Source organism: Aedes albopictus, chromosome 2 (genome assembly GCF_035046485.1).
Source record: "Aedes albopictus strain Foshan chromosome 2, AalbF5, whole genome shotgun sequence".
Classification (NCBI taxonomy): Eukaryota; Metazoa; Arthropoda; class Insecta; order Diptera; family Culicidae; genus Aedes; species Aedes albopictus.
In genome coordinates, this window is record NC_085137.1 from 411252974 (window position 1) to 411264705 (window position 11732).

The 11732-nt window shown below is 42.3% G+C and overlaps 3 protein-coding genes across 3 annotated transcripts; 2 read left to right on the forward strand and 1 right to left on the reverse strand.

The window, feature by feature from the left end:
* Nucleotides 1–1704: 1704 nt before the first annotated feature.
* Nucleotides 1705–6013, forward strand: LOC115268563 (uncharacterized protein K02A2.6-like). Its single transcript, XM_029876669.1, has 4 exons — nt 1705–2744; nt 2995–3677; nt 4179–5861; nt 6000–6013. The coding sequence occupies exons 1-4, from the start codon at nt 1705–1707 to the stop codon at nt 6011–6013; spliced, it is 3420 nt and encodes a 1139-aa protein (XP_029732529.1).
* Nucleotides 6014–9046: 3033 nt separating this feature from the next.
* LOC115254213 (J domain-containing protein CG6693) lies at nt 9047–10253 on the forward strand. Its single transcript, XM_029876667.2, has 2 exons — nt 9047–9244; nt 9307–10253. Exons 1-2 carry the CDS (start codon nt 9151–9153, stop codon nt 9963–9965), a joined length of 753 nt encoding a protein of 250 aa, XP_029732527.1. The 5' UTR covers nt 9047–9150; the 3' UTR covers nt 9966–10253.
* Nucleotides 10254–10331: 78 nt separating this feature from the next.
* LOC115268558 (uncharacterized) lies at nt 10332–10979 on the reverse strand. The gene has a single exon (XM_029876666.2). The coding sequence runs from the start codon at nt 10977–10979 to the stop codon at nt 10512–10514; it is 468 nt and encodes a 155-aa protein (XP_029732526.1). The 3' UTR covers nt 10332–10511.
* Between the last annotated feature and the right edge of the window lie 753 nt (nt 10980–11732).

The window sequence follows — 11732 nt, forward strand, 5'->3', positions numbered from 1 at the left end:
TACACGTGGAAGCCCGCTTGCATGTTTTCTCAGAATGTGCAGGTAATTGATGGGTGTTTTTCGTAATTACAAAAAACTTTGTATGGAACACGTTGCAAAACTCGATTTTTTCAGCACTCGTTGTATTTATTCAACTCGGCAAGCCTGGTTGGATAATTGTACAACTCGTGCTGAAAAAATCATCATTTTTGCAACTTGTGACACAAATAACTATTTCAGCACTGCAAAAAACGTTCCGTTTCATATTTTAATACAAGGCACAAGGCAGCGGGCATCTTATTAACACATTTTTATATTAAAATCCTAAATTTTTGGCATGGGCCGTAACGCACGACCATATTTTCCTTTTCTTTAGAGCGTTGTGAACGGCACCTAAACATTTTAAAATAAAGTATTAAAAACACCAACGAATGGAATAAAAGTAGAATAAACTGTTTCTATTAGGGGCCGTCCATATACCACGTGGACAGAAAATTCATGGTTTTTGACCCCCTCCCCCCTCCCCGTGGACAAGCGTGGACTTTTCATTGACCCCTACCCCCCTCCCCCAATGTCCACGTGGACTTCCGAAAAAAAGTGTTTTTCATATGTCTAAAATGAATGGAAAAAGTAATTTTGAACAATATCTTCAACTTTATAAAATACAACTTTATAAAATACAAATATTCTACAGTTTACCATAGAATACAAACAAGTGGCACAAAATATAGGTACCTACAAGTTTTTAACATTATTTTTAACTCAGTTTAATGTTTGTGAGAGTGTGGGTTCGATTCCCGCTCCAGTTGGCGAAATTTTTTTTTTGTATTTTGAAACTTTGAAGTAGTTTTAAAATTGGATATAAAACTTCGAGAAATCCATACAGAACTTCAATGAAAACTTTCTGACTGAAACACCATCATTTGCATGGTCTTCACTCCATTTTAAATCTCCAGAACATTCCTCGATGAAGAAAACTAAGTAATTAGAAATTCTTATAATTTAAAACAAATTAGTCTGTGAATCAATACCCTGATTTTTTTTTCCTTGAAGAAGTAGCTAACAACTTAAAGACAATGTATAATATAATTAAATGTATGAAAGATTTGTTGAAGAGTATCTCATCAATAATGTGACATAATTTGTTTCCTAATTTTTATGTCAATGTTGTCCACGTGGACATTTGATGAGCCCCCACCCCCCTCTCCGTGGACAAGCGTGGACTTTTCGCTAACCCCCTCCCCCCTCCAAGCTGTCCACGTGGTATATGGACGGCCCCTTAAGGGATTTCAGTTTCTAGTGTAACTTGAACTTTGCTGTGGCTTTCATTGAATGTACACAGTTCATAATTTTAAACATATTCGAATAATGGTCTGAACTCTGGAGCATCTCACGACAAACACATTTTTAAAAACTCACTATCGAAATGCAACTTTATTCGAAGGCGATTATGGATATCAAAACTGTGAGGATAGTAGCATTGGTGCACCCCTCGTCTATCCATTAGCTAAGAGCCAATTAGCTGTAGAGCAGAATCGAGTGTCAACCGGAGCAAGTCATGTCGTTGTCAGAGAAGAAAATAAAGTTATTCTAATTTAACAGTTAAGAAAGTGGAGTTTCCAGTTTATTCTTGTTGCAAACATCACAGTGGCGACGAGGCTAGCAAAAATTAATGGATTCCGGTGATAAGTAGAAAATTGGACGTATTTTTGAGCGGCGGTAGGCATGGCGTTGGCAGCAGCATCGTTCCGCCATTTTGATGCGGAGGAGGAGGAATGGGAATTATACAAGGAGCAGCTAGAACAATACTTCGTGAGCAACAGTATTCAGGAGGCGACGAAAAAGGCAGTGCTAATCAATCATCTTTCATCGAAAACCTACAAGTTACTCAGGGACCTATGCACACCAACACAACCGAAAGATAAAACGTATGTGGAATTGTGTACGCTGTTATCCACACATTTCACGCCACCAGTGATCGTGCATAAGGAAAGGAGAATATTTTCCCGTGCTCAGAGGAATCAAGATGGACCAGAAACAGTTAATGAGTGGATTGCACGGATTAAGAATCTAGCCGCCAACTGCAGGTTCGGTAATTACTTGCCGCAAGCCTTGGTGAACAAGTTTGTCGATGGTCTGGACGGCAAAGCATTCGACAGAATCTGCGAGGAGGACGACACATTGACGTTGGAAAAAGCACAGGAAATAGCCTTGAAGTACGAGATCGACAACACAGTGGCATTGGGACACCATTACGTGAAGGGAAGCAGCAACGACACACCGAGAGGAAAAGTCAAAACCGACAGGCAGCGAGGAACGGCTCGAAAGGACGACTACAGATGCTTTGTTTGCAACAAGACGGGCCATATGAAAAGGGAATGCAAGTTCAAGGACTATACATGCCGCGGTTGTGGCGTTAAAGGGCATCTTCAAGCAGCGTGCGATGTTCAGCGAACCCACTACGTGAGGGACACGTCGGCACAGGCGACCATTACCCAGGAAAATGGTGGCGATCGGGTGGAGTTGCAGCAAAATTATCTTAGTAAGTCGGAAATTGATTTTTGTAACGTGGGCAGTTTACACGGTATTGAGAAACCAATTGTGTTAGAGGTAGAAGTAGGAAGGGATCGTTACTCGATGGAGTTGGACAGTGGGGCTGCTATATCTGTAGTATCGCGGGACATGTACGAAAAGAAGCTTTCGGCGTGGAAGCTAAGAAAGACGTCGGTGAGATTGATGGGCTACAGTGGACAACCGCTGGATGTGTTAGGTTGTATTTTCCCCGTTTTATGTTATAAGGGACAAAAGCGGTCATTGGTATTCGTGGTGATAGAAAACGGTGGGCCACCGTTGTTGGGCAGAAATTTCATTAGTGCTTTTGGGATAGTTTTTTTCGATGGTCAACAACGTGCGATCCGTGGTGCGACCTAATGTACGGCCAGAAACAAACAAAAAGCTTAACGAGTTGATTCAAAACCACGAAGAGTTGTTTTCTGATGGGTTGGGTTGCTTCAGACACGGACAGGTAAAAATCGAATTGGAGGGAGACGCTAATCCGGTTTTCAAGAAGCCTAGGCAAGTGCCGTTCAAGTTTCAAGAGCAAGTGATTCGCGAGTTGGATAAGATGGAGGCCGAGGGCATCATAACGAAATGTGACAGCTCACAGTGGGGGACTCCTTTGGTTCCAGTCATCAAGTCGGACGGGACGGTGAGGCTTTGTGGAGATTACAAAGTAACCGTTAACAAGAATGTTAAGGACGTGAAGCATCCGCTTCCGTCGGCAGAGGAGATATTTTCAAAATTGAACGGCGGTCAAAAATTTTCTAAATTGGATTTGTCCAGATGCTACAACCAGTTCGAGCTGGATGAGGAGTCTAAGGGGCTGTGTGCTATATCAACGATGAAGGGAGTGTTTTTGATGAACCGTTTACCGTTTGGCATAAAACCAGCAAGTGGTATTGTACAGAGGGAGCTTGAGAAACTACTATGTGGTATACCTGGCGTACAAAACTTTTTGGATGACGTCATGGTAACAGGTAGCTCAGATGAGGAACATTTGGAGAGGTTGCGAAAAGTTTTTGAGGTGTTACAAAATGCGGGATTCAAACTGAACAAGGCCAAGTGCGAGTTCTTCAAAAGTGAAGTGACATTCTTGGGATATGTGGTAGATAAGGACGGACTGCGGAAGACAGACGAACGTATGAAAGCTATTCGTGATGCGCCAGAACCGAAAAACGTTTCAGAAGTACGGGCTTTTGCGGGACTCGTGAACTATTATTCCAAATTTGTTAGGGGTTTAGCGGATATTATGCGCCCGCTTTACAAACTTCTGAAGAAGAACGTTAGATTCGTATGGACGTCAGAGTGTAGTGCGGCTTTTAAGAGAATCAAGGACGAGATTTGTAGGGATGTTTCGTTGGCTCATTTTGATCCGCATGCAAGCATTTTCTTAACATGTGATGCATCGAATGTCGGCGTTTCTGCGGTTTTGAGTCAGAAGATGAGTAACGGCGTTGAACGGCCGGTTGCGTTTGCGTCCCGCAAGTTGCATGCCGCAGAAGCTAATTATAGTGTGATTGATCGGGAAGCCTTGGCAATTATGTACGGGTTGAATAAGTTTTTCTTTTATCTAGCGGGCAATAAGTTTGTTATCAGAACTGATCATAAACCGCTCTTAAGTCTTCTTCATCCACAAAAAGGTATTCCTACGATTGCGGCAAGCAGGATGCAGCGGTGGGCACATTTCCTGTCCGGTTTCAGCTATAGTATTGAGCATGTAGGATCCCAGCAGAACATTGCAGATTTTGCTTCGCGGTTTCCAACTGAATCGTGGACTCTGTGGAAAGAGGGAGATTCGTATTTGAACTTTATTAACCAACCAGATTGTGAACTAGTGGATCAGGGCGTACTTGTAAAGGAGATATCAAATGATGAACAATTGGGTGTGGTTCTGCAAGTACTGAAGGGCGAACTTCCTCTGTCAGCGTTGCGAGATAACCCATATCGAAGATTCGTTGATGAGTTGTCTTTGGAGAGTGGGACCGTGATGCGAGGGCACAGAGTCGTGGTTCCTTTGATTTTGCGCAAGAAGATTTTGGAGCAGCTTCATAAGTCACATTTGGGTATTGTGAAGTCGAAAAGCGTTGCCAGATCCAGTGTATGGTGGCCGGAGTTAGATCGTGATCTGGAGGAATTCATTAAAGATTGTCCTGCGTGTTTGATACAGAGCCATTCTCCTGCAAAAGCAAAACTGATTCCGTGGGAACCACCAGTACGTGTATGGAGCCGCTTACACATTGATTTTGCCGGACCAGTGAAGGGCATGAGTTATTTGATCATAGTGGACGCTCTTTCCAAGTGGGTAGAGGTTTTTCCGACAAAGTGTTGCACGTCGGAATTCGTACTAGACAAATTGGTAGAATGCATTTCGAGGTTTGGATTGTTCGATGAATTGGTAAGTGATAACGGGACCCAGTTTGTTGCAAGTAACGTGCAAGCGTTTTTAAAAGCGAATGGAATTAGACATAGATTGACAAGTCCGGGACATCCTGCCACTAACGGAGAAGCAGAAAACATGGTGAAAACGTTCAAGAACTCCCTGTTGAAGTGTCTGAAAGACACTCAGAAAAGCGTGAGGAGTATTGTTGCTAATTTCTTGATCGGTTATCGGAAGTCGATCCACTGCACAACTCGTATGTCACCGTCGCAGATGATGCTGGGAAGAGATCTCAAGACGAGTTTGGATCTAATGCAGTCACGTGCAGCGGAGAGCAGTAAGCAGGAAGGCGTGGCCAAGGGCAACATTTTGAGGAAGCAACAAGTACAGATTAGATGTTATCGGGGAACGCGTGATGTAAGATTCAAGGTTGGAGACCCCGTTATTGTACGAGACTACACTGACCCAAACAAGGCATCTTGGACATCTGCAGTAATTGTCGAAGTAGAAGGTCCACGCAATTACTATGTTCGGCTGTCTAAGTCGGGCAGAATCATCAAACGACATCTCAACCAAATTAAAAGCGATACTAGGAGAGCTACACAACAAGATGATCCTCAAGCACTTCCAGCAGCTGTCAAGAGAGATTACGGACCTGTAAAGCGTTCGAATACAGCTTGGCCTCATCGTGAAGATAGAGTTAGGGCTCATCAGGAGTTTGAATCAGTACCGGAGATAGCGGAACCGTCTCCGTCTGCTATAGCCGTTGAAGCTGAGATGGGAAATCCGAGTGAGCAATCATTAAGTGGCGGGAACATGGTGATTCCAAACACTGGCGAGGTAGAGAGGGAGTTAGATCCTGAGGAGGGAGAGGATTTAGGATTGGAACCTAATCAGGTAGAAGGCAATCGGGAATCAATTGAGGTGCCGGTAAATTCGGAGTCGAGTGAGGAAGAATTTGATAGCGCCAGTGATAATGAGGGATTGGTAGTTAGCGGTTTTGAAAGGGGTTTTTGGCGGTTGAGAGATAAACAAGGTCGAATCTTTAAAAGATAAATCATGTGAAAATTCGTTATCGTTACAGATTGTTCTTACTGATTGTTAACAATATTGGTTTTGAATTAATACGGGAGGTGTGAGGATAGTAGCATTGGTGCACCCCTCGTCTATCCATTAGCTAAGAGCCAATTAGCTGTAGAGCAGAATCGAGTGTCAACCGGAGCAAGTCATGTCGTTGTCAGAGAAGAAAATAAAGTTATTCTAATTTAACAGTTAAGAAAGTGGAGTTTCCAGTTTATTCTTGTTGCAAACATCACAAAAACATAAAATCAACATTGCAACGCCTTTTCTGCAACGTGGCACTCCAACTTTGTACAATGAGAGGCAAATTCGAACACCAAATGTTGTGGAACGATCTAGAGAACGATCATATGTAGTAGGTACTAAATCGTAGATCTTCGATACTAGCGTTGGGTAAAACATCAACAGTCTAGGTAGATCATTATTGTTAATTTCTTTCTGTATCCGAAAAAAATACCGAGCGATTCCGCTTTTCCTGCTAAAATTTCACCGAATGCTTTGTTGTTGTTACTCCATACTGCATATAACGGGCATTTCAAAATATCGGCGGCTTAAAATGACGTTTCCATTGGAAAGTCACTGGAATGATATGGGAAATTTCGTTAAGCTTGGCTTAGCGTAAGCCGTCGCCTTTATTTGCTAAACCGGTGTGAAGAAATGCAAATATTTAAACCTGGCTTAAGAATTTGGCTTAACTTTAAGTGTGGTTTAAGGTAAACCAGGCTTACGTCGTTAAGCCGGATAGGTGAAGAAATCGGCCCTTAATGCGCTAAAATGATAAACATTTTTGTTTACATCTGCAAGTTTCCTCAACACCGCAATCTCTTTTTGTAAACATGAACGATACTCGCACGGATGACGAGATTGGCAAAAATTAATTTCAAGGCAAACAAGGATATTTCCAGTAAGGAAATGATTGCTGCCCGTGCAGAGCAATCTTATTTAGCGAATGATTTTAAAAATTTTCGTCATCCTACCCAAGTAACCAGTAAGCATTTAAAATAGCATTCCTTCAGCATTATAGTAGCCTTTACGACAAGGCGTTTAATGCTAATTAGCCATATATGCGCCTATAGTGCTACCTTACAACATGTTTTGGCAAAATAACGGGCTGTCTCAGTGCTATGCCTTCAGGAACGTCGTGACGAAATGTCAAAGAAGCGTAACGCCTCGTCGAGCAAAAAAAAACGAAAATAGATTGACGTCTGCTTCTCGTTCTCAGCCTGCTTCCCGCTTCATCGTCTTTCCATGTTCCAGCCGGTGCTAGGTGGTACTTTTTTGCTGATTTTTGTAGTGATGTAGGTTTGAACTTACGATCCGGAGATTGATTAATCATATCTGCTTCTGATTCTGTTGCTCCTGATCCAGGATGCTAAAGCTGTTCCGGTGGCGTGCGTTGATTAAATCGCCAATATAAAGAATGATTCGATAACAGCTTCAGATTCAACATCAAAAACTTGTTTTCATTGAGATGTTTCATTGTGGTAGAGGATTACGATCCCTTCTTTTAAATATCTGTGGAATATGATTCTTTTTTCCCTCTAAATAATTGGTGATCTTTTTATGGACAAATTCCCAAACCAATCCAGCTGCAGTAATGTTTTCTTTGGTGCTTTTGGATGAGTAGAGGAAAATGAAGAAACAAATAAGATGCACAAATTTGTAAACAGAAGCATAGGCTCTGTAAGAGAGAGACAATATGTGTTGCCAAATGCGTAACATATCTCCCAACCTTTTTGCTCCTAGCATTTAAAGAGCAGTTGAAAAGCATTCTGATTGCTCCCAAGTGAAAACACTTCAAGCAGTTGAAATGCTAATTAACAGCCAAAAGCATTTGACCAGCACAGCTTATGCTAACTCAAGGCAGTTATGCATTCAAACTGCTTATGTAGGGCAGCAAGCAGTTTAAATGCATAATACGGGCTGGTACACGGCTTATTCAAATGCTTAGTGGTTACCTGGGTGGTGCACACCGTGTCCACCAATCAGCGTTTTTTTTTCTACTTATTTGTTTATTTGAAAGGCTCGGGGGCTAATCAGCGTTTGCAAAGTTGTCAATATTTTGGTGTTTATACACGCACACCAATGCAACTGCACCGAAAATGTTGGATTATTCTGCAAAAAGTGTAGCACGAAGCGGTGTAGCACCAAGGAGAATACATTTTACTAAGGTGGCGCAGATAAACATTGCAAACCACTGGTTGTCTCTTCCATTCTTCTGGTGTTCTTATGGAACTGAAATAGTGACGTCACTATTTTAGTTGCATAAGAACACCAGAAGAGTGGAAGAGACAACCAGTGGTTTGCAATGTTTATCTGCGCCACCTTAGTAAGGGAAGATTCACAAATTACGTCCATCGTTTTTCGGGATTTCTAGACCCCCCCTCCCCCCCTCTGTCACGCAATTTCCCTATACCCAATACACGTACTGTCACACTTTTCTAGACCCCCCCCCCCCTCCCCTAAATGTTGGACGTAATTTTTGAACGTTCCCTAAAATGTATTCTCCTTGGTGTAGCACCGCCGCAAAAACTAAAACGACATTAGTGTGTGAATTTTGTGACCGTGTTCGCTCAGAAATGAATGAATTTTCTGACCGTGTAGGTTTGAGTCACGGATGTTTGTCGACTGTAACAGCTATAAAATAACGTGCGTAACGACTGCTGCTTTGACACGCACGTACCTGCAACTTTGAATACCTTGGCTTGTAACTGCAGCCATCATCACGCTTGACAGAGAGCGCGCCAAGCCCAGAATAGGGCACTGCAAGAAATTCTCGCCTTCTCTTTCACTCGTACAGAAATTTTGTAAACAACAAGGCCAAGAAACGTCAAAATCCAATACAAAATCAAAACAATGCAGTGCCCTATATAGGGGACTGCACGAAATTCTTTCCCTCTCATTCACTCTTACAGACATTTTGTAAATAACAAGGCCAAGAAACGTCAAAATCCCATACAAAATCAAAACAATGCAGTGCCCTATAGCTACTGGCGGATATGAGGCACTGTACCTCAAGCCATAAACGGAAAAACCCAACAACAACAACAACAAGCCCAGAATAACAGGATCGTGTGTAATTTTGTGATTGTTTGGTGATTCCGTTGATTCTATCCGTTTGAATTTGTGTACAGAGATAATCGTGAAGCCGAACCATGCCATCAACATTAGACTTGTGCGAAAGGTTCTTCGGTTCCCGTGATGTCTACGAAATCTTCAAAGTTAACAAAAATGCCCAGGAAGGCGAGAGTAAGACTAGAGTGTACGTGGCTTATGTTACCATGTAATCGCCGATATTTTGCTGTTTTCAGTTAAAAAGGCATACTACAAGCTGTCCCTGAAGGTACACCCGGACCGTGTGAGTCCCACCGAGAAAGCGGAGGCCACCGAAAAGTTCAAAGTGCTGAGCAAGATCTACTCCGTCCTCTCGGACCAGGACAAACGGGCTTTGTACGACGAGCAGGGCCTGATCGACGATGACGACGATCCAGCCGCCGATGTCAAGTGGATGGCCATGTGGCAGAAGTTCTTCAAGCCCATTACCACCGACGACATCGAGGACTTCGAGAAGGCCTACGTGGGTTCGGAGCTGGAGCGCAAAGACATCAAGGAAGCTTATCTTGGCGGCAAAGGTTGTTTGGATTACATGTCGCAGTACGTTCCCTACATGGGCGCCAAGAGTGAACCGCGGATTATCGAAGCGGTCCAGTCGATGATTGCCGCGGGTGAAGTTCCGGAGTACAAGGCCTTCACGGAGGAACCCAAGGAGAAGCGTAATCGACGTCACCGGAGGGAGAACAAGGAGGTAAAGGAAGCGAAGGCACTGAAGCGGAAGTTGGATAATAGGAAGGCTTCCAGTAGTCGAGGCGGGTCGCTCGAACAGCAGATTGCTCAACGGCGGTCGGAACGCGAACAAGGGTTTAATTCTTTGTTGGATCGGTTGGCAGCTAAGTATGGTAACGAGAAATGAGTTGTGAGATGAGGAAAATTCATCTAAATGTAAGGCAAGTATTTCGTCAAACTATTTACCACGGTTTTCAATGTTCCTTAATTCTAGTTTATAAAGTTATTGCTGCTTTTAAATAATGATTAGTACATAATAAGCTTTTTTTTATTTAAATTAAAAACTACTTAACTACATGTTACAATAATATCTCCATATCTTTAAGCGATAGGACAGTAGATTCTTTCTCAATAAACACTTCTAGGATTTTGGTTTTTTAAAAATTTTGTTCAATAAATATAAAATCATCAAGAATTTCAAATCATAAGATTCAACCGATGACAGAAAACAGCAAATGATCAAGTTACTCCTTCGTCCATGAACCTAAACAGGCAGTCGTATGCGTATGATGCTTCTCTGAGTTTCAATCTTACAATCTAGCACGTTCCTAATACTAACTTACGTGAGAAAATTTGTATCGGTTCTTGTATCACCCAAAACATACCTCGCGAGCTGTGTGAACCAAGAACGTGAATAAATTTTGGTAATTTCCCGAGTTTCCACGAAAGCTTTCTAGATGCGCAGTCCCGAATTGGTGTACTTGATGTACTTCAGCAGGGCGTCGTTCTCTTCGCACAACCACGGTTTCACGTGGTGGCAGGCAACGTCGTGCCAATGCACTCCATCGTTGTAGAAGTTGTTCAGGATGGCCAAGCAGTTCTCGGGGGCACCGCCCTGCAGCAGCTCGCGGTTGTCCGGTTGCGGTTTGCCGATTCCTCCCTGCTCGGACCAGTCGTTCTGGTTGCGCACGTTGGCCGGGGCCAGCTTCTGCAGCTCGGCGGTCCAGAACCACCCGTTGACGGACACCGGCTGGAGATCCGGTCGGTCACAGCCCTTGAAGTCGCACTGACGGCCGCTGGTCAAGATGTATTTTTTTTTTTTTTGCAGCAATGAGGAAGGAGAAGATGGAATGGATGTCGATGCGGCTGAAGTTTTGCCGCCGCTTAATGTGCAAAAGAAGGCAGAAAATGATATAACCATAGTAATCACAAGCATTATATCATTACATTAATTTAGTCGTATTATAGATTAGCTAATGCTAATCTTCATCTGTAAAGTAATGAAGCGTTTAATCTACATTATGAATGCATTGAAGCATTATGGATTATAGTTCTATTATAGTTCTATAATAGACCCGTTGTTTAATCTATCATTGCATTAACATGTTAGAAGTTTTATGGCATCCAATAATGCAAGCATTTATAACATCATATATGTATTTATTTACTAAAGCTTGCATCGTTGTAAATAAAAAAAACCTCAGTTCAAAAAAAAAATCGGAAAATACTTCAAAAAACAGAACCATTCAAATTAAAAGAAGACCAACCCCAAGTTTTCATGGATTGCTGCGTCGCACTCAGATGATTATGCTCGGAAATTGCTGTATGAAAATTTATGTTATGTATGGTTTTTCGGTTTCTGATTGGGACATTAGGCAAACCAGGTATTGAGGGAACAAAATGTTATGGGGTATTGGTTTCCTTATTAAACATAGTGCTCCCGATTTCATTATACCCAAAATAAAGGATTGAAGCGCGATTTATATTGTTCCTTATTATTGTTTTTTTTTTTTGTTAGAAGTGAGCGCGTATATAAAAACATGAAGAACAGAATCAATCGGTTCCGTAATCACTATGACACAAGCCTTTTATATACTTTAGCAATGTCTACAGTAAAGCATGCTTTATAAATATCAACAATAGTAGCGCCACTTTTGAATTTAAATCTACTTTA

Excerpts from the sequence above, each read along its gene's own strand:
- LOC115268563 (XM_029876669.1), top strand. The coding sequence starts at position 1,705 with ATGGCGTTGGCAGCAGCATCGTTCCGCCATTTTGATGCGGAGGAGGAG. Across the intron at positions 2,745-2,994 it reads AGTGGACAACCGCTGGATGT|ACACGGACAGGTAAAAATCG; the intron begins GTTAGGTTGTAT and ends GGGTTGCTTCAG. Across the intron at positions 3,678-4,178 it reads ACTGCGGAAGACAGACGAAC|GTATTCCTACGATTGCGGCA; the intron begins GTATGAAAGCTA and ends ATCCACAAAAAG.
- LOC115254213 (XM_029876667.2), top strand. The coding sequence starts at position 9,151 with ATGCCATCAACATTAGACTTGTGCGAAAGGTTCTTCGGTTCCCGTGAT. Across the intron at positions 9,245-9,306 it reads AAATGCCCAGGAAGGCGAGA|TTAAAAAGGCATACTACAAG; the intron begins GTAAGACTAGAG and ends TGCTGTTTTCAG.
- LOC115268558 (XM_029876666.2), bottom strand. The coding sequence starts at position 10,979 with ATGGTTATATCATTTTCTGCCTTCTTTTGCACATTAAGCGGCGGCAAA.